This window comes from Macrotis lagotis, chromosome 2, assembly GCF_037893015.1.
Source record: "Macrotis lagotis isolate mMagLag1 chromosome 2, bilby.v1.9.chrom.fasta, whole genome shotgun sequence".
NCBI lineage: Eukaryota > Metazoa > Chordata > Mammalia > Peramelemorphia > Peramelidae > Macrotis > Macrotis lagotis.
This window is the reverse complement of record NC_133659.1, coordinates 201,754,893-201,781,509: the sequence shown is the minus strand read 5'-3', so window position 1 is coordinate 201,781,509 and position 26,617 is coordinate 201,754,893. Positions and strand designations below refer to the sequence as shown.

At 34.4% G+C, this 26,617-nt stretch overlaps 1 protein-coding gene across 9 annotated transcripts in view; it reads left to right on the top strand.

Annotated features, from left to right (window-relative positions):
• Positions 1–26,617, top strand: part of STRADA (STE20 related adaptor alpha) — a 35,568-nt gene that overhangs the window by 3,952 nt on the left and 4,999 nt on the right. For 2 of the 9 annotated variants that reach the window (XM_074224451.1, XM_074224459.1), the window contains exons 1-5: positions 16,620–20,899; positions 23,480–23,582; positions 23,960–24,081; positions 26,228–26,336; positions 26,436–26,559. In XM_074224451.1, the coding sequence (XP_074080552.1) occupies positions 20,699–20,899; positions 23,480–23,582; positions 23,960–24,081; positions 26,228–26,336; positions 26,436–26,559 (659 nt within the window). In that variant the 5' untranslated portion in view covers positions 16,620–20,698. The other 7 variants (XM_074224453.1, XM_074224454.1, XM_074224452.1 and 4 more) reach the window with 7 other exon arrangements.

The following is a 26,617-nucleotide window of genomic DNA, read 5'->3' as shown; positions in this document are numbered from 1 at the left end:
CTCCTACTTCTTAGGGAATTCTCTATTCTTACCTTACTCCTTCTCTTCTGTCCTCCCTCCCACCCCTACTCCTTTCTCCTCCTAATTTCTTGTAGGGTAAGAGAAATTTCTAAACCCAACTGAATGTATATCTTATTCCCTCTTTGAGCCAAATCCAGTGAGAATAAGATTCAAGCAATTCTCCCTCCCATTCTTTTGCTGTACAGTAATAGTTCCTTTGCACCTCTTTGTGTGGTATAATTTATCCTATTCTGCCACAATCTTCATGCTTTTTGACCTCTGCAACTGACACTGTTCTTACCTTCTTTTCTTCTCTTCTCTCTAGGTTTTCAAGGCATTCTTTCCTGGTTCTCTCTCCCACCTATCTGACAGCTTCTTCTCAGTCTTATTTCTGCTGGATCTTCTTCCAGGTAACTCCCTCTTACCTTGGGTATTCCACTGGTATCTGTCCTGGACCTTCTCTTTTTCCTCTATACTATTTCATACCAATCTCATCAGCTCCCATGGTTTTGGTTCTCATCTTCATGCTAATGATTTCTCAGATCTGCTTTTTAAATCCTAGTTCTACTGACTTCTAGTCTCACAACTCCAGCTGTCTTTCTGACCTCTTGAACTAGGATGACGTGCATGTCCAAAACTGAAGTTATATTCTTTCTTCCCAATATCTCTCCCCCCCCACCAACCCTCCCTATTTCTCTTTCCAGAGCACTACCATCCTTCCAGTCCCATAGGCTCACTTACCCAGGTGTCATCCTTGGCTCAGTCCAGAAATATTTAGTAAGTGCCTACTATATGCCAGACTTAAGCACTAAGAAAAAAAAAAAGACAAAAGACAGTCCCTACATTCAAGGAGAACACAGTCTATTAGAGGAAGACAACATATAAAAGAAGCTGAAAAGAGAAGAAGAGAATACCCAGTGCAGGAACATGATGGGGGGAAAGGGGGAGGGAAGCAGTCAGGTAGAGGTTCTGGAAGGAACCCTTCATCTCCTCATGCTTGGGCTATTGACTAATACCTGTTGGTTGGATGGCCTATTACAAATTGTACCCATTCTAAATGCAACTTAAATTCAGTTACCAAAGTGATTTTCCTAAAGAACAGATCTATCTATAGGACTCAATAATCTGTAGTATCTCCTTTTCATGTCCAGCATCAAGTATAAAAATCCTCTATAATCTATCCCATCTCCTTGCCACCATTATCCCTACTAAACATTCTTTGATTCAGTGACACTAGTCTCCTTGCTCTTCGAAAAGACATGCCATCCACTGATTTTGGTCGTTTTTAGTGCCTATCACTCATGCATGGAATATTCTCCTTTCTCATCTCTGCCTCCTGGTTTCTTTCACATTACAGTTAAAATCTCACCTTCTACAGGAAGCTTTTCCAGTTTCTCTTTAATTCTAAAATTTTCCCTCTGCTGATTATTCCTATACTCTTAATAGCTTGTACAAAGTTGTTTAAATGTTTTCTTCCCTATTATTAAATTGGGAGCTCCTCAAGAATAAGGACTGTCTTGTCTTTCTTTTTGTGTCTCCAGTGCTTAATACAGTGCCTGACCACTTAACAAATATTTATTGACTCCTGAGTAGCTCTACCAATAGCAACCTGATAGCTTGAATGAAGAAGCAATGACAAATCAATGGGAAAGAATTCTTGATCTGCAACCAAAGGGTTTTATTAGCTATTTGCTTTTGGCTTGTGTATTTAAATCTTCAGCAGAAATACACTTTACCTATCTATGTCTGTAGGCTTAGATTCTTCTTTTCACACATTTACTAGTTGACAAACTTCCATTAGTTTAATTATCTTGAGATGATTTGTTTTACTAATAACCTATTAATAAAGGCAGTTAGATAGTGAAATTGGTAAGAACCCTAGAGTTGGAATCAGAAAAGCCTGAGATCACATCCTTCTTAAGTCACTTACTAACTGTGTAACCCTGGGAAAATCACTTAATCTCTCTGTCTTGTTTTTCTCATCTGGAAATGAGGATAAAATTAGCACCTGGTTTCCAGCATTGAAAATCAAAAGAGTTCTTTACAAACCATAAAGAGTGTTTGAAATTCTAGCTATTAATTTAATAAAAGCTTTATCTATAACTTAATGAGTTTTCTTGGGTTTTCTGATCTGTATAGTTAGATAGTGGATAATTTGATTTATAGTAAATCTGAAGAGCATTTTTTTGCCTTTATGTTTGAACATTTTTTTGAAACAAATGAAAAAGTGGACTGAAAGAATATACCTGATCAGATATTGAATGTTAGGGGGGGAAGAGTATCCATTCTGGAGATCACTTGCTCCAAACTTCTAATTTTATAAATAATAAAATTGACTACCCCAAGATCACACTGCTAGTTGTCAACAACCAAGATTAAAATTCAGATTTCCTGACTTATGAGTCTTATTTTCATTTAAAGATTCTTATTCAAATAGAATTGCAATTTGATGAATATAATGTACAGTTTTGTATAATTTAATTCAGCCGACCTTTGTTAAGAGCATACTTAATATTAAGAACTTAAAAGATGCTGTAGAAAATTTAAAACATAACAAACCCTATCCTTAAATATCTTACATTCTGTTTGGAATGGGTTACAACATTTATGCAGATAAATATAATGCAAGACAGGAGATGATTAGTAAAAGCAAAAAGTCAGATAAAGTGAGAAGTGAGAGGACTCAAAAAATTGAATGGATCAGAGAAGGCATCTTTAGTCAATAAGCATTTATCAGGTCTTGCTCTTTGCTTGTGCATTCTGATAGGCACTGGAGCTACAAAGACAAAAGTAGAAAATCCCTGCTCTTAAGGAGCTTATATTTCACCAAAAGGATAGAAAGCATGTTTACATTTAGAGATAGATGCAGAGTATATACATAATAAATATAAAGTTATTCCCACTCCCCCTGGGAAGTTGGGAGTACTTAAAAAATAACATTGCATTTGGGAATCAGCAAAATCCAGCTGAGCTGTGCCTTCAAGGAGGAGGGGAGTTCAAGAGGTGGAGGTAATGAGAGAAAACATTTTAGAAATGGGGATAGAATTTATTTGTAAAGTTTTGGTTTAATACAGCTTTTGAAGTTATCTAAGTAAAGATGGTTAAAGAAATTATCAAGGGAAAGAGTGTAAAACCAGAGAGATGTCCAAGAAAGTATATTTGGGATACACCTACCTATATTTAGAGTGAGAAATTGGTAAGGAGTTAGTAGAGGAAATTTATAAGTAGTTAAACATTAGTAGGAGAGAGTATTACCACAGAAGTCAAAAGAGATGAGTATCTGAGAGGATGGGGATAGAAAACCATGTCAAAAACTTCTAAAAGGTCAAGCTTGAAAAAAAAGTCTATTGAATTTAGAAGTTAAGATATGTGAGAGACCAATTTCTGGAAAGTGTAGATTTCTATGCCCCCGACAGCAGTGTTTTGCTAACATGTGTAGATGCAATTCCATTACATTATGAATGAATTTTTCACTCTAATGAGTATGTTTTCTTTTTGGTTAAGCATTTTTGTATAGCAGGTATGTTTGAATCAGTGTTAAATCTCTATTTTGGCATGTTCTTAAAACTATTGAGATTTATTATTTTGTAGAGTATTTCTAGAACTAAAAGTATATATGTTCATTGGCTACTAATCTCAATAGTTAAAAGTGGACTCCTAGTACATTATTATGAATTGTAAAGTACAGTGAATTGCTTCCTGAATATGTTTTACAAAATTAATCATATGCTTAGCATATGGGTCTACAATTTGAAGTCCAAAACATGAACCTGAGAAAAGGTACCTTCCAGTCAAGGTAAAACTGGTTGAACCTCCTGGACCAAGAGTTGTTTGGGGTACTTCTTATCCCTAAGACTCCTGAAAGTCCTGAGACTGAACTCAGGAAGCTCCAGAGATTGAATGGTGAACTCTTTTCATCTCCCACCTTGCCTGCCTTATACCTCATCCTGGCCTCTCAATTGGTTGGTCATGAATGTGGGCACTTCATTTCTGGAGAAGGGACAAAAACAAAAACAAAAAAGAAGAAAGCCTGTGACATACTGGGAAGCTAAAGTTTAATCTTGTTTCCTTTTAAAAGTGTTAGTTGTAAAGCTATAGATCAAAGAAATATGCAGGATGATTAAGTTGTTTAGGAAGAGGATGTAAGAGATCAGGGATTTATCAGATACAAAATGGGAGGGACCTATGAGAAAACAAGGAAAGTCCTTAGAGACTGAGATTTGAGTTAGCCCCATAGCAGTCTTAAGAAACTGTAGGGAAGAAAAAAAAATTTTTTTAAAGATTTTATTTATTTTGAATTTTATAATTTCCCCCCTAATCTTACTTTCCTCCTCCACCCCCCCACAGAAGGCAATTTGCCAGTCTTTACATTGTTTCCATGGTAACATTAATCTAAATTGAATGGGATGAGAGAGAAATCATATCCTTAAGCAAGAAACATAAGGTATAAGAGATAGCAAGATCAAACAATAAGATATCAAGTTTTTTTCCTAAATTAAAAGTAATTGTCCTTGGTCTTTGTTCAAACTCCACAGTTCCTTCTCTGGATACGGAAAGAAAAATCTTACAATAACCTGGGCAATTTAAAAAACTATATCTAAATACTGAGAGCCTTGCTTGTGACCTGAGCAATTTAAAACTCTAAATTGTGGTTCAAGAGTTCTTATTCTTTTTTTTTTATCATGACCCCTTTTGATAGTCTGGTGAAATCTGAGAACCCTTTCTTGGAATTAATATTTTTATATACATAGGAAAATAATCCCTGCTTTACTTATTTTGACCATGTAACCTAGGTTCCTAGGACTAAATTGTACATGGCTACCGTATGAATCATTAAGTCAAAAATCTAATTCTAAAAAGATGTACACTCAAAAATAAGAAAAGGAAATTTATTGCTAGTATGTCACATCCCAACTCTCCCTTTTTTGAATAAATATGGTCAATGTATGTATAATAATCTTATAACAAGGGACATATTTCTTTTAAGTTGGCAAACAATCCCTTTCCCTATAGTTTCCCAGAAAATTTACTAAAATTTGTAAACATGCTGTAAACTAGGTATTTGTTTTCTATAACTGCCCAGCAAATCACATTGTGTATTAAACAGCATTGTAGCTTTCAAATTGAGGAGTTTTGACTATGTAGATAATGTGACATCCCATGAAATTTAATTGAACAAGAGAGTCTATACCTATGAGGAATTTTAGAGGTTATCTAGTGCTGGAATTACCATTATTTAGGAAGAATACTTTATTTTTTTATTATTTATTATTTTTTAATTAAAGATTTTATTTATTTTGAGTTTTACAATTTCCCCCCAGTCTTACTTCCCTCCCCCCCCAGAAAGCAATTTGTCAGTCTTTACAGTGTTTCCCTGTTGTACATTGATACAAATTGAGTGTGATGAGAGAGAAAGCATATCCTTAAGGAAGAAACATAAAGTATAAGAGATAACAAAATCAGACAATAAGATAAGTTTTGTTTCCAAATTAAAGGGAATAGTCCTTGGTCTTTGTTCAAACTCCACAGTTCTTTATCTGGATACAGATGGTATTCTCCATGGCAGATAGCCCAAAATTGTCCCTGATTGTTGCACTGATGGAATGAGCAAGACCATCAAGGTTGATCATCACCCCCATGTTGCTGTTAGGGTGTACAGTGTTTTTCTGGTTCTGCTCATCTCACTCAGCATCAGTTCATGCAAATCCCTCCAGGCTTCCCTGAATTCCCATCCCTCATGGGTTCTAATAGAACAGTAGTGTTTCATGACATACATATACCATAGTTTGCTAAGCTATTCCCCAATTGAAGGATATTTACTTAATTTCCAATTCTTTTCCACCACAAACAGGACTGCTATGAATATTTTTGTACAAGTGATGCTTTTATGCTTTTTTCAACATTTCTTCAGGGTATAGACCCTGTAGTGATATTGCTGAATCAAAGGGTATGCACATTTTTGGGGCCTTTTGGGTGTAGTTCCAAATTTCTCTCCAGAAAGGTTGGATGAGTTCACAGCTCTTCCAACAGTGTATTAGTGTCCCAGATTTCCCACAATCCTTTCAACAATGATCATTATCCTTTCTGGTCATATTGGCTAGTCTGAGAGGTATGAGGTGGTACCTCAGAGAAACTTTAATTTTCATTTCTCTAATAAGTAATGATTTAGAGCAATTTTTCATATGACTATGGATTGCTTTGATCTCATCTGTAAATTGCCTTTGCATATCCTTTGACCATTTGTCAACTGGAGAATGGCTTTTTTTTAAAAATATGACTCAGTTCTCTGTATATTTTAGAAATGAGTCCTTAGTCAGAAACATTAGTTGTAAAGATTATTTCCCAGTTTACTACATTTCTTTTGATCTTGGTTACAGTGGTTTTATCTGTGCAAAAGCTTTTTAATTTAATGTAATCGAAATCATCTAGTTTGTTTTTAGTGATGTTTTCCATCTCTTAGGAAGATACTTTAAACCATCTCAGAGAGGTGAATAGCATCTTTTACACCTTTAAAAATCTGTACAGATGCCAGTTCATATCCTTTTTTTTAGGGGAAAATAATCCAGTATTTGATAAATTTCTGTCAAGAATTATTTCCTTAAATCTTACTTGAATTCCAGGAACTGTAGAATTTTCTTCATATATATTCAATTTAAAAAATTGTTCTTTTGGATTTTTTGCTATCATCTTAGGTCCTTAATACACCTGTTCCCACTCTCCATCCAGAGAACCATCCCTTATAACAAAGAATAAAAGAAAGAGAAGTGGAAAAAAAGCAAATAAGCAAAAATCTAGTAGTATTTATCATGTACCATCACCATTGTTCCTTACCTCTGCAAAAAAGATAGGGAGGGCCATAATTCTACAATATTTGGTTTAAATTTTTATTGTTGTTCTTTCCATTTGCAATGTAGTAGTCATATATATATATATATATATATATATATATATATTTTCTTGGTTCTGCTTCTCTTTGCCTCAGTTCATATGAATCTTCTATGTATTCATATTCATCATTTCTTATAGTGCAATAAAGTCCTATTACATTCACATATTTCTATTTGTTTAGGCATTTCCTAATCAATGACCATCTACTTTGTTACTTTTAGCTATTATTAGTGAAACAATTTTTAACAATTTTTAAAATTTTTTTCTTTTTGGGGTGGCTAGGTAGCACAGTGGATAGAGCACCAGCCCTGGAGTTAGGAATACCTGAGTTCAAATCCGGCCTCAGACACTTAATAATTACCTAGCTGTGTGGCCTTGGGCAAGCCACTTAACCCCATTGCCTTGCAAAAAGTAAAAAAAAAAAAAAAAAATTATCATTTTCCCCTGGTTACATACAAAAAACAAGTTTCAACATTCATTTTCAAAACCTTGAGTTCCAAATCCCCCCCCCCCTTCCTCCCACCCCATTCCCCTCATTGAGAAAGGAAATTAATTGATATAGGTTAAAAATGTGGTCATGAAATACATTACCACAATAGTCATGTTTTGTAAAAGTAAACATAACACCCTCCCCTAAAAAAGAAACCCCAAGATAAAGTGGGGGGAAAAAACTGCTTCAATCTATATTGAGACACCATTAGCTCTTTCTTTAGATAGGTAGTAAGATTTTTTTTTTAGGTTTTTGCAAGGCAAATGGGGTTAAGTGGCTTGCCCAAGGCCACACAGCTAGGTAATTATTAAGTGTCTGAGACCAGATTTGAACCCAGGTATTCCTGACTCCAGGGCCGGTGCTTTATTTACTATGCCACCTAGCCACCCCAATAATCACACCTTTTGATTGACTGTCATTTCAGGTGAGCATTCCCTATTCTCTCATCCTGGACAAAAGAACATTGTTTTTATATAATATCTTTTATAAAGTATTCTTTTTTTTTTTGTATTTCTCTAGGTTTATGGTAACACTTTTCAACCATTTACATACATAGCAATTGCAAATTGTATCCTACTCATAAAAAAGCAGGGAAAGCATAAAAGGATTTATTGCTGCATACTTCAGAATGATTTCTTTTTATTTTAAAGTTTATAAGAGTTTGTTAAGGGATAGTTGGTGGCACAATGGATCAAGCAGTTACCCTGTGGTCAGGAAGACCTGAGTTCAAATGTGGCCCTATTCATTTGATAACTTCCTAGCTCTGTGACTCTGGGCAAGACACTTATCCCTTATTACCTTGTCAAAAAAAGAGTTTAAGAGATTTGTCAACACAGAATTAGAAAGCTTACTGAAGTTTTTTTCCCTTAGATTAATAGTTTATATGGTGATGTAAGTATCCCAGATCATCCTGCCTATCTCTACCTTCCCCCCACCTTTTTTTTTGCAAGACTTTATTTTGGCCTTTTTATGGAATGTACAGTTCTTCACAATATGCAAATAGTTCCCATCAGTTTTTCTCAGTGGAAAGTATCTCCTCTAGCTAAAAAGAGAGGGATATTATGTCAATTTGTTTCTGCAATCTTCCACCAGGATAATAATGGTAAAAGTTGTGGGGGTGGTTAAGAAAATTTAAATTAGCCATTTCATACTTGTGTTATGTTTCTTATTCAAAGTCAAAGCTAAGTTGAAAGGAAAAAAGAGTAGTGAGCAAGTAACAAAATGATAATACAGGAATGAAATCACATAGAGACAATTCCATAGAAAAATTCTACTAGCAAGTTGTTTGCATAGTAAGAAACAATGATCTAGAAGTTGTTTCATTTCTGTCTCTGAATTCCCAGTGACCAGTACATAATTTTAATATATGCTTGCTTGTTTATTTAATGGTTGGTTGATTTTTTTGGTTGATTCAGGTGGGAATATTATTTGCGTAATCTGTTAGAGATTCTCATGCATTTGAGGAAATTATATAGTTGCACATTTCGTTCTATATAGCAATTCATTTTCTTGAGCACAATATATCTTGTTTTACTATCACAAATAGTTCCTCTACATGGATATAGTAGCTATAATTTTAGATTCTAAGAATTTATGGTCTATCCTTAACAAATGCTTATTAACAGGTAAATTTTTGAAAAGATATTTAATAATGAAATCTGTTTCCTTTTTCCTTTTTAGGGTTATTTGGTTTTTTTTTAATATTCTTGAAATTGAAGTAGGCCTGCCTACACATTAGGATTCCATGTCTTTTCTTGTAAGTAAACCAGAGCGAATTAGGGTGAGTGTTTCTAACCTTCTGATTTTACATGGCATTCTTTCTTTTTCAGAAAAGCATTATTTTTGCAAAATTAAGGAAAACAAAATACATGAATTTGTAACTAGTTATGCATATAATGTTTAGAATTATATTTTTAAGGCCTTTAAGTGAAGAGTAGCATGTCCAATAGGTACAGTGTTTACTTCATGAAAAAATAATTTTTGGATTCTTCTTAGGCAAAGCTAGCAAGCAAATCTATCTCATTAATATTAGCTATTTTCAGTGAAATTAATTTTTGTCCTTTTACTATGTGTGTAATTGCTAATAACCTCATCTCCTTTGTTGTTTTTTCCTACTAAATTTATTTTAAGAATCAGAACAAAATTAAATTACCAGAATTTTTTTCTATATTATTGTATTAAATTTAAGAACACCTATGTCAAAATGGAAGTTGAAAATTTTTTCAAGTTTTGAAATTTAGGTTTTAATCACTAGAACAGATGTTTACCATGACTTCTTGAGAAAACACTACAATTTTGTAAAATTTATCACCCATTTTACAAACTGGGAATTACCTGATTTCCGAGTAAATAATATATCAAGATCCAATTAATAAAATTTTGTGAAAAAATATTTTATTACTATCTTTTAAATTATTTTTTAACATTTGGCACAGTAGATAGAGCACTGACCTTGGAGTCAGGAGGATGAAGGTTCAACTCCAGCCACAGACATTTACTGTGTGACCTTGAAGTCACTTAACCCTGATTGCCTCCCATCCAGGGTCATCTCCAGTTGTCCTGATTCCTATCTGGTCACTGGACCCAGATGACCCTGGAGGAGAAAGTGAGGCTGGTGACTTAGCAAAGTCCCACCCCCCCCCCCCAATCCAATTCATGTGCTCGTCATGGCATCACTTCCCTGATGTCATGGTCTTCTTCGAGAATGAAGGACAACCATTCAAAGTTTTGAATTCCAAATTCTGTCCCTCCCTCCTTCCCTCCATGAGATGGTAAGTAACCAGATATAAATTATACATGTACAGACTGTAAAACATTTCCATATTAGTAATTTTGTACAAGAAAAATTAGAATAAAAGAAAAAATGAAATAAAGTGAAGAACAGCATGCTTTAGTTTATATTCAAACAATATCAGTTTTTCCTCTGGAGGCAGATAGTATTTTCATCATTAGTTCTTTGGAATTGTCTTAGATCATTGCATTGCTAAAAACAGGTAAGTCATTCACATTTCATTGCTGTTACTTTATTCAGTGATCTCCTGGTTCTGTTTCCTTCACTATTCATCAGTTCATGTAAGTCTTTCCAGGTTTTTCTGAAATCATATTGCTTGTTATTTCTTGGATTATTTTTCCATTGCAATCATATATCACAACTCATTTAGCCATTCCTCAATTTATAGGCATCCCTTCAATTTCCAATTCCTAGCCATCATAAAAAAGATCTATTTTAAATCTCTATTTTTACAAATAAGTCCTTTTCTCTGTTTTTGGATGCCTTTGGGGTATAGACTTAGCAGTGGTATTGCTGGCAAAGGATTTGCCCATTTTTAAACTCTTGTACGTGGTTCCAAATTGCTCTCTGGAATGGTTGGATCAGTCACAGTACATTAATGTCCCAGTTTTCCCATATCCCCTCCAAAATCAAACATTTTCTTCATTTATCATATTAGGCAATTAGTGGTGAGAGGTGGTATTGCAGAGTTTTTTTAATTTGCATTTCTCTAATAATTTGAAGTATTTTTCATATATAGCTATGAGAACTTTGATTTCTTTGTCTAAAAACTGCTTCTTCATATCCTTTGACCATTTATTAATTGGAGAAATGACTTGTATTTTTATAAATTAGACTCAGTTCTCTGTATATTTAGTTATTATCAGAGTACTTGTTGGAAATTTTTTTCTTGGTTTTCTGCTTTCCTTATAATTTTTGTGTTGTTGATTTATTTTATAAACAATATTACCCATTTTGCATTTTATAAAGCTCTCCTTATCTTCTTTGGATCTAGATTCTTTTCTTATCTATAAATCTGACAGATAAAGTATTCCATGAATTCTTAATTTCCTTATAGCATCACCTTTTATTGTATCCATTTTGACTTTATCTTGGTATAAAGTATGAGATATTGAGAAACTATACCAAGTTTCTGATATACTGTTTTCCAGTTTTCCTCTCAGTTTTTGTCAGATGAATTTTTTGTTCCAAAAGTTTGAATCTTGGGGTTTATCACATACAAGATGTCTGTGGTCATTTACTATAATGTAATCTATTCCATTGATCCACCATTCTTAATTCTTAGCCAGTACAGACCATTCCCTCTTTATAATATACTTTGAGTTCTGGTACAGCTAGATCACCTTCTTTCATTTTCTTGAAATCGTTGAGTTTTTGTTTTTCCAGATGAATTTTTTTATTATTTTTTCTAGCTTTATAAAATATTTTTTGATATTAGTAAATAGATTCATTCAAGTGGAGTTGTCATTTTTATTATATTGGCTAAGCCTACCCTTGAGTAGTTGATGTTTTTCCAATTTTTTAGATCAGGCTTTATTGTATAATAAATGTTTTATAGTTCTGTTCATATACTTCCTTGGTTTGTCTTGGCAGATACTCACAGGTATTTTATATTGTCCACAGTTACTTTAAATGAAATTTAACTTTCTACTTCTTGCTGTTGGAATTTATTGGTAATATAGAAATACTGATGATTTATGTGGGTTTATTTTGTATCCTGCAACTTTGCTAAAGTTATTACTAATTTCAAGTGGTTTTTAGTTGATTCTTTATGATTTTCTAAGTATAGCATCATATCATCTGCAAAGAGCAATAGTTTTGTTTCCTCATTGCCTATTCTAATTTCTGAGTATAATTTTTAAGATAATTTTTAGGTATAGTGATATATAAATTATGTTCATCTATGTATCTTCTGGCCAATAATATATAGTTTCATGTGCTATATCATATATTTTTGAACTTTACATATTCTTTTTTCTTTATTTTTCTGAAAATGTTTATATAAATCTGGGTTTCTCTTTCTTCCCAAGACAGAGCTTGGTAGAAAGTATTTTCCTTAACCAAATTTTTCATATCAGTTGATGAGTGATATTTAACCTTGATTCCATTCCATTTAAATATGAGTGATTTTTCTATTTCAACACAGCCTAATTAAACGAGCTTTGAGTAGGCTGGGAATTTGGTCCCATTTTTAAGTAGGATGGTGAATTAAACTATGCTTTTATCTATCAAATTTATTCCACATGCTGGATCTCAGTATGAATTATCTGCTTACAATGTTTTTAGAACTCTAGCAGAAAATTGTCACTTGACTTGTTTGGTATTACAGTATTGCATAAGCTTATAAAGAAAACAACATCCATATTCCAAAAACATTCTTTGAGTTGCCACTGAAAGCACTGAACATCTGTAATGGAATGGATAATAGAAAGCCCAGTGGTTAATTTTGGATCTAGAAAAGACTGAAAATGTTCATTGATACTATGGACCATATGTTTCTGTTCAAAACTCTTCATCAAATTAATCTATTTTAAAGATACAAGGGAAATAATTGAACAGGTTGTTGTTTTTAGTGAACTTAAAGAGCTTTTTGAGAACTTTTTAAATGAAATAAGTCTTAACTGAACCTGAGTCATTTCTGATTTTGTCTTTTTGTTAGCCTTATAGTTATACTGGGAATTGTTTAAAGAAATACTAACTCTCTCTGGGGTTTTCTTCTTTAGCGGTGGGTCTCGGAAAAGTTCATTGTTGAGGGCATAAGAGATTTGGAACTATTTGGAGGTAAGTACTACATAGCCTTTGATAATTCTTTCAGGGGAATTAGCTATTATTATTATTCCTGCCTTCACTAAATTTGCAGACATTGACAATAACATGGGGAAAACCAGTCATTGATTTTAGTAATTTATTTGACTTTTTTTTTTAAGTTTTCAGTTCTCAAGTTGGTGATGCTTATAGACAAAACTTAAGAAAATTCCATAAATATCCTAGAATATATACTGGGCCCATTTGATTGTCTTTTTAAAAATGAAAGCATGTGATTCTGTTGGTATTTTATGTAGCTGAAATATTATCGAGAAGACAAAACTGAAATGTTTACCTATTCCTTGAAAATACTGTTATTATCAGAAAAGGATAAGTCATTTGAAACTTCCCAACTCTAACCAATCCAATTAGCACTCTCCATCCCCACATCCCCTTTGTTTTAGTGTTTAGGCTTTATGATAGAAAATACTAAGACTGCAAACAACTATTTCAACAGAATTATTGAATAATCTTCCAATTGTAAATCTCTTTTAGATGTTGACTTTAGTATGACAAAGTTAGGGACCCCTTTCTTCATGAAAATTGACCAGCTTAGTTGTTCTGGGGACCCCTTTCTTCATTTGGTGAAGATTGACCAGCTTAGTTGTTCCCTTTGACAGCTATTTAGGCAATTTTTGTTTTACATAAATTTGTATAATATAAATTCAGATCCACATTCCTAAGAAACACCTGTGTTGACTTTACAATACTATTGTCTCTTTTCATTCCTGCTCCTTGGCTCCCTCCCACACCACACATACACACACACACACACACACACACACACACACACACACACACACGCAAAATCCCTTAAAAAACTTTTTTTTGAACCTAAGTGAAAGCAGAAGATCTGAAACCCAGGGATATTGCTGCCAATGTTTTGTCCCACTCTACCCACCTGACCACTAGGTACCATGTTTCTGTCCCTTGCTCCTGACTCTCCTGTCTGTTTCCATGTCTGGCACCCAAGAATTTCCTTCCTTCCCCACTTCCCACATGTTCTTCCTCTCATTGCATCCAGGTCCCCACCTGGCTTGCCCCAGTCCCCACATGATCCTCCTTCTTTTCTTGTTTTTCTATCCCTGACCACTGTGTCCTTGAACCATGTGCAAGCCCCCTCCCTCCATGCACAGTGACTTCCCTTTCCTGTCTTTCTTCCTCCTCCTTTCCTCTTTCAGGGCAAATATACATCATGTAAAAATTGCTATACTAGATGTCTGCTGAGGTCCACTTATATAAAGTGAGAATTTCTGTATTTACCAACTCTCATTTGCAACTTGATCTTGGATTAAGGGAGAAAAGCTGTTTTGCATACTTTTGTTTCTATAGTTGATTCATATCTCAGAATATTTTGTACCTCTTTTAGTTCCTTAGTGCCTCATTCTTGGTGTCTTTTAATACCATGAAGCAACCCAATGCCTACAGAATATAAATTTAGAGGGCCAGGTTGCCAAATTAATTAAATTATTTAAGATGTCTTTAAGAGGTTGAAAACTCAAATATTATAATTACTAGTAATTTTGCTGCAATAGCATTATAAATGAATTTTGCTCATATATGATAATTTCCACAAACCATTATCTAGAACAAAAATTCTTCACCTAGGGCCTATACACTCCCAAAGGATCTATGGATAGATTTCAAGGTCTTCATAAATTTGGATACAGGGGAAAAAATTATTTTCACAAATCTCTAACAAGAATTTAACATCTCCTTCAATTACTTAAGAATATTATTCTGAGAAGGATTACATGAGCTTTTATCAGACCATCAAAGTGGGCTGACAGAAAAACATGAAGAACCCTTAATCTAGATTAGGTTTTATATTGCAAACAACCAGATGAATACTAGAGTGACTATAATTAATATGGTATTCCTAAGTCCTAGGCCTCATTTTCTGGGTCTTTCTGTTCCTATCTTTGTCTTGATCTTTCAATGGAAATAGTAATAACACTAAAATAATTTAGAATATTGGTACTATGATGATGGTATGTTCTTGGAGAGTTGTGAAGGAAATTATTTTGAAGATATAGCTTCCAACAAGTCGACTAAAAATATTCTAAGTTCCTTTAGAATCCATATTCATGGAGATTCAGATCAGCTTTATACAGGGGGGTTAAACTCTGGCTTAAGTCATTTGTAGGGCTTTTGATTTTTAGTTAGTCTAGTGATTTCACTAATATATCATTTGGAATTCCTCCAACCTAGAAATTGTTTTAGTGGATTTTGAACCAGATTTCTTTCACAACCTGTAAATTTACTCTCTAACTTTAGAGAAATTGATGATGGTTACCAAACAGTTACCATCTTTGTGCTTCATCCCTCATTCAAAAAAACAAGAAGGCATGAAGGATCTGTCCCCTGTTCTTAATTCCACTTCACCCTTTATGAGAGATTAAAACCACATTTTATTGTGTCATGCAATCAGATGTCAGAAGCTTTAGTGTTTAAATGGTATAGTGGAACATCCTAATAGGAGGCAAGCTTGGCAATTGTTGCTGTGATATTAAAGTAGCTTATTAAGGCACTAAGGCTGATCAATATTGCTTTATAATTAAAAAAATTTTGTAGAATAGAAAAATTTAAATAACAGAAGCAAAATTTATTTGCAGAACATCTTGTGGAATCAGGAAGGATGTTGATGATAGAGCAACAAATTACTCTTTAATCTTTAGTCTGTTGATTTTACCTTGTAACTGCTGAATGAAGAAATACCTCTGATTTATTTATATTCATATATTTGACCTTGGATATAGGTCTTAGCTAGAATTATAGTTATATTAATATTGCCATTCTGCTAATAATAAGATTGTTGTGAACAGAGAATTAACCTTGGAGTCAAAAAAAAAATCTGGGTTCGGGTCTTACATATGGCAAATACTAGCTGTATGATCAAGGAAATCATTTAATTTCTCAATATCCTAGAAACCTCTTTAAAACTCAAGTAATTGACAAGTTTCTGATTTCCATCAATGGAGGGAGATTCTACACTAGGAGTTCTACACACTAATGAAATGAGATCTGAACAACAACAACAAAAAAAAGATAGCTAAAAGAATATTATTAGTATTGATAAGCTAGTTAGTTATCAGAAAAATGCAGGTGATTACAAAGCAAAATTATTTTGCTACTCTTGGAGAGAAAGGGACAATGTAGCCTTGGAGTTCTTAATAATCTCTAACTTAAGTGAATCAACATTCCAGGGAGTGCCCAGGAGTGTTACTATATTGAAGCACACTTAACTTTTTATTAACTTAGAACATTGGTTCCTGGGATTAAAGATATTGACTAAACTTCTCTGTGGACATGAAAATGAATTGTTGTTCACCATGTGCTTGTTCACCATGGCTCAGTCATTAGAAGAAACTGTTTTGTGCCAGTGATGAACAAGACTACAGCTAATCAGAAAACACAAAGTAGATGGTTCAAGTTTTCAAAAGCAATAGATTCACAGATAAACCCAATCTATAGCATTTGTTTTCTCTGTGTGTATATTTACATGAAGCATCTTGTTAATGACATTTAAGTAGTTTCTATTAATAAATGTAGCATGCATATATCTCTTGCCAAAAAACAAAAAAGCCAACAATGAATTTCTCTACTCCAGAGCAGCCTCCGGGTGACACTCGGAGAAAAGTAAGTGATCTTTTTTTTTGTAGGTTGTAGTGCTATTGCCATTGCATGGAAATGATTCCTTGTGGAAGTTTGTGTGTTTCATTTGTTTACTCTTTTTTTTTAAAACTGTTTATCCATCATGTGTCTTTATATATACTTAGGCTTATTTGTATAGATTCTGGTTTCACCCTGGAAAAGAAACTTTTGGTGTGTGATTTTGAAAATATGAACTATGATTTTAAAACTCAAAGTTCTTAGCTACATACTAAAATTTTGTATTTCTTCCTTGTGGTGATAAAGTTCTCATCCCACTTCAGAGAAGAAAGGGAAAGTGTCATTTAGCATCCTAAAATTTGGTTACCTATCTGCCCCTTGGGCTTCTTAAGGTATTGACACAGGCCTGTTACTATTAAATTTTGAGACAATAAAGAGATTTTTCTAGAGATTATAAAATGTAAGATTTAACTTTCTTATTAAAAGAGAACCTGCAGTAGGAAATTTGTTTTACTAATTAAAAAATCTGCAAGATACTAAGGACCTCTTCTGTACATTATGCCAAGAAGCTCATTCCTATTCCAGTTTGTTTTGAGTAATAACACTTAGTGTGCACAAATTTATACAGAGCTGTTTTGATAATTGTGATACCTAAAGAGAGGAAAAGAATAACTTCCTAGAGAGAATTAGTAGCTGAACCTCAAAATGAAGAAAAATTTTGTACCTTTTGCCAGAAAGCACAGATTCAGCAGAGGCTGTTGGTTGAAAGTTTTTCTTTGAAAAAATATTTCATTTTATTTCAATAAGTATTCATTGTCCTATTCAATTCATATTTTAGTACAAAAGCACTTTTCTTCCAGAATTGAATATTTCTTAATCCAAAATATGAATTGTTCCCTCTTTGATTGAGATATTTATTCAGAATATAATGCTATTTTCATGAATTTTCCCCCCCCTAATTTTAAAAATTGCTTTTACACCAAACTTTATCCTGTGTGAAACCCTATGGGAAGCTATGTGAGTCTCATTTATTTGTATGCAACATGTTCATTTTATTTTATTTTAAAATCCTTGAAACAAAATTTGTGTCTCATAGAGCAGTAATTTATTTTTCTTTCTGCCATAGAAGAGTTAAAATGCTTTTCTAATGGGAAAAAATAAGCAAAACCTACTGAGAATAGGTTGTAGTTATATACATTGTGCTGGAAAAGTAGCTCTGGGAAAACAGTGCTATGTTTAAAAAAAAGTGGTTTAACTTTTTCCATTTGAGTTAACAGTTTTTAGCTAAATCTGAAACATGTTAGCAAATTTATCTTTTACTATAATTCTAAGTTTCAGACCATTTCTTTTGAGTTTGTTGTTAAATTTTACTTCCTTGCCAGTGTTTTCCCCTTGCTATAAGTTTCTGTCTCCTTGTTTTTCTTTAAGTGACAAGTCATATTTGTCATCAGAGAAAGGCAGACCTTAAATTGCAATTAACAAAAATCTTCTGAGGAATAGATCAGTATTGTTGCAGAGTTGTCAAGGCTGTGCTTCAGCAGCAAGTCACTGGTGTCACCCAGTACTCAATTTAACCAAACCACTAGAAAAAATAGACCCTAGAACCTTTAAGATTTCATCTAATGTGGGGGCAGCTAGGTGGCGTAGTGGATAAAGCACCGGCCCTGGAGTCAGGAGTACCTGGGTTCAAATCCTGTAGTAGAGAAATGTTGGGCCCCAAATGCAACATAAAAAAATTACCTTAACATAAGTCAGAATATAATAACATGCATAGGAAAGGTAGAACAGAATGGTGTGAGAGACTGAAGAAAACAGGAAACATTTCTGATTTTGGGGAAAGCTAAAGACAGTTTTATAGAGGAGATGGCATGCCAAGTTGAACTTTTAAGATAGCAGAATTCTAAAACCCATTTGGAAAACCTTTTTCATTTATGGCAAGTGCAGGTATTGAAATGTATAGTGGTAGAAGCCAGCAGGATGAGGGCAATCCACTTTTTTTTTTTTTTTTGCAAGGCAGTGGTGTTAAGTGGCTTGCCCAAGGCCACATGGCTAGGTAATTATTAAGTGTCCGAGACTGGATTTGAACCCAGGTACTCCTGACTCCAGGGCCAGTGATTTATCCACTGCGCCACCTAGCCGTCCCGGCAATCTACTTTTACAGGAGCACATGAGCACAGGAATCTGGAAAGAGACTTTGGAGCTAGACTATGGGAATGTTCATTTAAAGAGTGTACATGTAATCCTTTTTACAGTGAAAGGCCACTGAAAGTAGAAGAATTAGATACTCAAAAAGACAGTATGCTTCATTTTCTTGAAGAGAGTAGAATATTTAAAATATATCTCAGATTCCAGACAGGATCAGTACTCCACCCCTATTTTGCATAGTTAGAGAAGTGGTAGGAAGTTTGGCAGTCAGAGCTGAGAGACCTACTGAGGCCCTAGGTTTAGGGCTGTTAGTGTATTGTCATTCACTAGAATTGGACAGTCTCATACTAAAGGTCATATTCTGTCCTTTGGAGTCTCTAGTAGTGAGTGCATTGAATTTAAGTCAGGAAGACCTGAGTTCTAAATCTTGCATCAGACACTTAGTAGGATAGAATATATTGCATTACAATAGGTTTGAGCTTGCTTAAGTGAGTTGCCAGACTTTGATAAAAACTTGGGAAAACTTAGTGGCTTTAGCAAAATCTTGTATAGCTTTCCAGAGCAGGAATGAACACCCTTAATTGACCAGGGTAGGAAGCATGATTTGAGATTGAAATATCAGAATCCTTTAGAACCAAATTAGCATTTTAGAGGAGCCTTTATTTCTAATATCCTTTTAAAAGAAATCTGAACTTGTTACAAAGTTGATATGTAAAAACTAAAAAAAAAAATGGAAAATCGCCATTTCACAGAACTTAGTTTGATCTTGGTAATCTCAAACCTCTTCTTGTTCCTTGGTTTTGTATCTCCACCTCTTCTCTTCCTCTTGAAACTTAATGTAACTAGTATATAATTTTTGCAGTATTTTAAATTTATTCTGGTAGCAAGAAAATTGAGCAAGTTAGAATAGTCTCTTAAATATTCTCAAAGTTTACTTACAATAAAGATGCAGAGCACAGATTAGTGTCAAATCAAACCTATTGGTTTCAACTTCCTGTTTCAGACAGTATTATCTGCCTTATGCTAGATAATCATTACTTGAGATGTTGCACAGGGAAATGGTCACAGGGCAGGTAACAGGAAGAAATGGAGCTTTAGGGTGCCTAGATAATTAGTATCTAGATAATGAAGAGATTATTGACTAGTAGTCAAGCCTCTCTTTTCCTATCTTCATTGCTAGATTTCCTCTAGTTACATATTATGAGGAATGAATAAACATGTCCCAGACTTGGTTTCTTTTCTCATTAGTAATGTTAATGTGTTTAGAAAATAATACTCTCTGGATATCATAGTGTCCATGAGGCAAGGTGATATGATCGTAGTCTAGGAATTTGAGAACTTAAGTTTAGTTTTGACCTTCTCATTAATTAGCTGTGTGAATTTAGGGAAGATATTTAACCTAGAGTTTTTATCCTGAGGATTAAATGAGATGTCAAAATGGTGTGAGAGTATAAGATTCTATATAATTATAAAGTAATATTACTTTAAAAATGTGAATTCATCAATATGGATTATTATTTCCACCAACCTATAGCACAAACCCTCTACACTCTAGTAATTGGTTTCATGAATTGTGATCAAGAGTTTCATTACCATTGGTGATATTGATACTATGACTAGTAAAACTTGATGAGAGACCCAATTAAGTCAGTTCATCCCAAGAACATTGGAAGGAGTACTACATAGGAAAAAAAATGGAAAAGATCTGTCAAGATTTCAGTTAAGTACTGTTCTGTTGTGTTTTGTTTTTCTTTTTTGCAAGGCAATGGGGTTAAGTGACTTGCCCAAGGTCACACAGCTAGGTAATTAAGTGTCTGAAGTTGGGTTTGAACTCAGGTCCTCCTGATTCCAGGGCTGGTACTCTATCCACTGCACCACCTAGCTTCCCCCTAACATACTGTTTTCTCCATTAATGGCAGTGGAGCTACCACATTTGAATTCTGACATCATAATCCCCAGTGTGTTGCATGAGAGTCTTTCTTACTGCATACGGCACTAAGGAAAACAAAAACAGGAAGAGTTGCTCTACTAGACCTGATGGTATACACAGAGAAGGTCCATCGTGGAGGCAGCAACATTTTGAGGATATTGAGAGACTGATTCTCAAGATATATGAAAAAGGAAAGGGTACCAAATTTTTTAACTCACTGTTATACTACCTAAAAAAGGTAATTAAGAAAATATCAATAACTACTAACCCATGTGCCTATTTTCCCATCTATACAAGACATTTATGAGAAGAAGTTATACACATATCAAGGGCATCTTTACTCAAGGTAATAATTTTTATTGATGCCTTTTGTCTTTACATCATGATCATTCTACATATTCTCCAGATTGAACCCTCTTGTGTCAAATTAAGCAAAATGTCTTATATATTTTACATCATAGAATATTTTTTTTAGGTTTTTTTTTTTGTAAGGCAAACGGAGTTAAGTGGCTTGCCCAAGGCCACAACAGCTAGGTAATTATTAAGTGTCTGAGACCGGATTTGAACCCAGGTACTCCTGACTCCAGGGCCGGTGCTTTATCCACTGCGCCACCTAGCTGCCCCAGTAGAATATTTTTTCCATGGTAGTTGCCTATATATGAGGAAGAAATTATGTTGCATTATCAGACTGGCATTTTATTACAGGCAGTAATATTCAGTAGCAAGATGATATTTTTATCAAATAAATGATTGAAAAGATTCAAAGAATGCAGGATCCCACTGTACTTTTGTTTTGTTTGCTATTAAAAAGTATTTAATTTGATAGAACAGAATATTATCTCAAAGACTTCAACAAAATGTCTTCAGTGCATATGTTAAAAATCTAATATGATTCTTTGAACAACAGCAGAGGTAACTTTGATTATCTGATTATTCTTATCAATTATAGTATAAAGCAGAAAAAAGATCTAGATTTGCCCATATGTTCAGTATAATTCCAAATGGAAGAGGGATTCCCTATAGATAATGAGGTTCTCCAAATGCTCTTTTTCCATATAACATTGTACTGCTTACATAAAAACCTGGAACATTTTATAGCTTCCTAAATGAGGGCCATAGTCATTCTAAGAGTTCAGCTTAATTATCCACATAGTATAAATCAAGTGGTTGAAAAATTTCCTGACTGAAATATACCATTGAATGCATAGCCAATTGAACTAGTTTATCAATTCATCTTAGACACTGCAGATAGTGAACTGAGTCCAGAATTGAATAGGAGAATGCCTATAGTATTTGAAAAAATATTCAATGCTTTTATGACCCCAAGCTTCTCCCTGAAATAAAGGTCCATCTCTTCTCCTGGTGATATCTTATGAATACAAGTCATGGAATACTACAATTTACAAAATTAAAATTAGGGGACTCAAAAAGGATAATGGAGAGATATGAGGTAGGCATGATTAGGTATTAATATATTAACATCAAAGAATTGTTCAGGACAGCATTTAAAATATAATCAGAAATGTCTGACTACAAAAGAGATGGGTTGTTATGTATGAAGAACTGACCATTGGATAGCATGTGGTCTGCACTGGTCCTCATATAATATCATGAGATACAAAAGAAGTTATTCCTATGAAGCACTTTGGGAGGGTGTGGACAAGGATGAGTTGCTATCTTGGTGACTGGATCCCATTGAGATCAAAGATGCATCAGATGCAGTGGGAAAAACCACTGAACTTGGGAGTTATAGAACAGAATTCAAATTCCCATTCTGCCTCCTACTACCTTGAGCAAGTTTTTTTAATTTCCAATGGGCCTTAGTTTTGTCATGTATTAAAATGAAATGATTGAACTAGATGACCTACCTTTATGATCTTGGGAAGGGGGATAGTAGTAGTAGTAGTAGTAGTAGAAGTAGTAAATGATGGTGGTGGTGATGATTAATATGTGAGGAAGTATGTGAAAAAGAAGAGTTTAAATTATCCTTCTCATAGTGATTTCCATTTTAGTTCCCTGAGGAAGGAATGGAGATAATCCTCCCCACCCCCCAGATTTTCATAGTTTAAGCAATTATACAAGTCATATTAATAGAGAGATTTTAGAGAAGAAAAGCAAACCCAGTATGTTGGATTCCTCCCACTTATTTATACCTCTTCTCACCTACCTACATTTTTCACATTTGGGCATTCCTGGGCAATTTTATTTTGGGATCTTAAGGTCCTTTGTTACCTTATGTGTGATTCTCACATCCTAACCAGCTGAATTTTAACCTAATTTTGAGCATGAGCAGGGAACAGATTGCTTCTGCTGTAGGGAATTGTGACAGAACAAATTACTGCTTTCTTCCCCTTATTTAAGTTGATGCATCAGTTGCCTCTGGGTAAGAAAGAGTGAAGGGACCTAAAAAATGAAATTACAGTGCAGAAAAAAAAGCTCAGTTTGCTATATAAATGTGCTCTTCTTGAGAGACCCTTTCTATAGATAGGATTGTCAGAGTCATAAAGTGATGAGGTTTTTCAAAGATCAAATAAACCAAATTAAATAATTTTGTTTGTTTTGGGTCCTTGTCACCATCACTATGGGCTGAGTGAGGATTTGCTCTGATATAAGTGACAATTGATATGTTGTTGGTGTTTATATATTATCAAGTCAACAGTTGCTCTTTCCCTTCATGTCACATTTTTCCTTCATCCTCGTGTCAAGTTTACCACATTGGCTTATATACCACTTTCTCATCATTGGTTTTAATTACAACATTTCTACTAGAAACCTTTCCATATTCTCTGTTTTGACTTTTTTTTTCTCTCTTCTTTAGACCAATGAATCGAGCTCAGAGTCAATAGCATCCTCCTCTAAACAGGACACCATGAGCAGTTTTCTGCCAGAGGGCAGGTGTTATGAATTGCTTACAATCATAGGTAATGGGGCTTAGAGTTTAGAGATGTCTCCCTTTTTTCTGGGACAAGAGGTCTCATGTTTCAAGCAACTACTTTACCTGTTTTAGCATCTGTAGTTGGAGTCTGTTTCAAGGACAGTCAGCTAGCTTATCCAAGTCCATGGTGCAAAGTTGACTGTTGATGGCTAATCTAATGTTTAATGAGTCTGCATTGAAATGCTAATATATCCAGGTATTCCTATGGCCTCCCCCTTTGAACTGTTTTATAACATCTCATGACACCTTTAGGAAAATGAAGTTTCTATTTTGTCCTTTGTCCTCTATCCTTACAATTGTCTTGTGACTGGATGTGGAAACTTGTTACTTTTGACTGTTCATGGATTTCTGTTTTTCCTGTAGGCAAAGGATTTGAGGAGTTGATGACAGTGAACTTAGCCAGGTACAAACCAACAGGAGAGCATGTCACAATACGGAGAATTAACCTAGAGGCCTGTACCAATGAGATGGTAACATATCTACAGGTAATCAAGCAAGCATTTATTAGATAAACCTAATATGTCAGATATTCTACTAGATGCCAAAGATAAAAAGATAAAAGTGGATCAGTATTTGTTCTCAAGGAACTTAGTAAAAATATATAGCTACATACCCCAAAAATGTGTAATAATTGGGGTGAGGAAGGGTAGAAAGACTTGATGATCAGGAGAGAGGCTTCATAGAGGAAGAAATGAGGTAATAGAATCCAAGGTTAGAAACTCTGAAAACATACACTTAGTCTAGTAAGCCTCCAGAAAATAGTCCACTGAGAAGAGATGACAGGAAATTAATGCAAATTGGAAAAGCACTAGACTGTTGGGTGGCTACAGTAGCCATCATTGGTCAGTCTGGGACATTCTGTGCCCTGGGATAGCCTCCCGTCTGTTGTTGACTGTGCAGCTAAGATTCCCTAGGCATTTCCTAGGGACTCTTTTGGGTCTGAATTATTTGGAAAGTTCACAGTGATAGGAGTTACTTTTGTCCCAAATATATTAGTCTATTTTATGTTAGTGGTAGACATGTTTTTTCCTATTTATAATAAATTATCCAAATAATTTAAGCAATTGTTTACCTTCTCATTTATCTGAGAAGGACGGACCCTGAGAGGGAAAGGTGTTGTATAACAAATTAGCATGAAACCAGCTGAAAGAATTCCCCTTATCTTCAGTTGCTTTGTTGTGATGCAGAGGCTACAGAAATTCAGGCCACAACACTAAGGAATATGACCCAAATTAGATTAAATGAAATTGGAAAATGTTCAACAAAATAAGAAAAAATAAAATAAAACAGATAATAATTTCATTTTAAACTTAAGTCGTTATGCAGTCTGTAGGAATATTTATGTATAGCTTAATGGCTCCTGTTTCTATTTGCATTTCATAATAGTGGGGTCATAATCTGACTGAAATAAATTTATTTTAAAAGTTCATTTCATCTCTTTTTTGTATACTATCCACCAGAGGGGCCTTTAGTACCTCCCTAGATTACTAATTCATCACCAGTTGGTGTTAAAGTGGAAGAAGAACCCAAAGAAGGATCCAATATGGTTCTTTGGGACTAAATTTTATTTGAACTGGAGAACAGGTAGTTTTTCTTGAACACAGAAGGTCTAACACAGACTCTGATTTCTAGTCCATGTGTCAAAGACCATGATAGTCTGATCCCTGAAATCTTTGAATTTCTCAGTGACAAGATTTATGCAGATGCTTTTGAGGAAGGGAACTTATGAGAAAGTTTGCTAAGGAATTTTTTTTTTCTGATATCCAGTCTTGGTTATTTTTAATTCTTCCCTACCATGCCTCTACCTGCTTAATCTATTTTATTTTTTTTTATTTTTTTAGGTTTTTGCAAGGCAATTGGGGTTAAGTGGCTTGCCCAAGGCCACATAGCTAGGTAATTATTAAGTGTCTGAGACCAGATTTGAACCCAGGTACTCCTGACTCCAGGGCCGGTGCTTTATCCACTGCGCCACCTAGCCGCCCCCTGCTTAAACTATTTTAACAAAAAATGTACATGTATTTTATAAATTTAGTACAGGAGTTCTTAACATTTTTTTTGCCATAGACTCCTCAGAATAATGCTTTTAAATGAAAAAAAATAAAATTCCCATAACAAAAGAAACCAAAGGTTAGTTAAAATAATGGTTTAATTTTTTTTTCTCATCCAAGTTCATGAAATCTGTCAAAAAAAAAAATCTTTTGGGATCTGTTAAGCCCCGGTTAAGTGTCCCTGCCCTAAGCAGTTTTCTAGACCACTGTTTGAAATTAGAAATTGGAACTTGCCATCATGGCTTCATTGAAGCTTGGACAGAATGATCATGAGGCTACTCCAGACTTTAAACTTCCAAACTAAAAAAGTTTGCAAGAGGCTCTTTTTTTCTGATGAAACAATTTCCTTTTTTGCTAGTAGATTGGGAGATAGTTTGCCTCATTTTACCAGCTGAGTTACACTTGGACAGACTTTTTGATCAACTTATATTTTTAACCATCTAGCTATCTAGGACTGAAACAAAGTAATGCTGCATTTCTAAGGTGTTGAAGAAGTCACTTGTACCAGTAAAGCAGGATTCTCTTATGAACTACTTTCTTGGTTTTTCTTAGGCCTGATTCTAACCATTATCTTTCTTTCCAGGGAGAACTTCATGTCTCTAAGCTGTTCAACCACCCCAACATTGTGCCATATCGAGCCACCTTCATTGCTGACAATGAGCTGTGGGTTGTCACTTCTTTCATGGCATATGGTCAGTGAAAAAAAGATCTTACATGGAACTATGGTTATCAGTAATCCTTAAGAATGCTTTTGTTTGTAAATCAATATTTACATATATTTCTTTCTTCAGGTTCTGCAAAGGATCTCATCTGTACACAGTTTATGGATGGCATGAATGAGCTGGCAATTGCATACATCTTGCAAGGGGTGCTAAAGGCATTGGACTACATCCATCATATGGGCTATGTACACAGGTATCAAGAGTTAGGCTTGGAGAGTTTTCTACTTTAATAAGGATGACTCTGTTCCTGG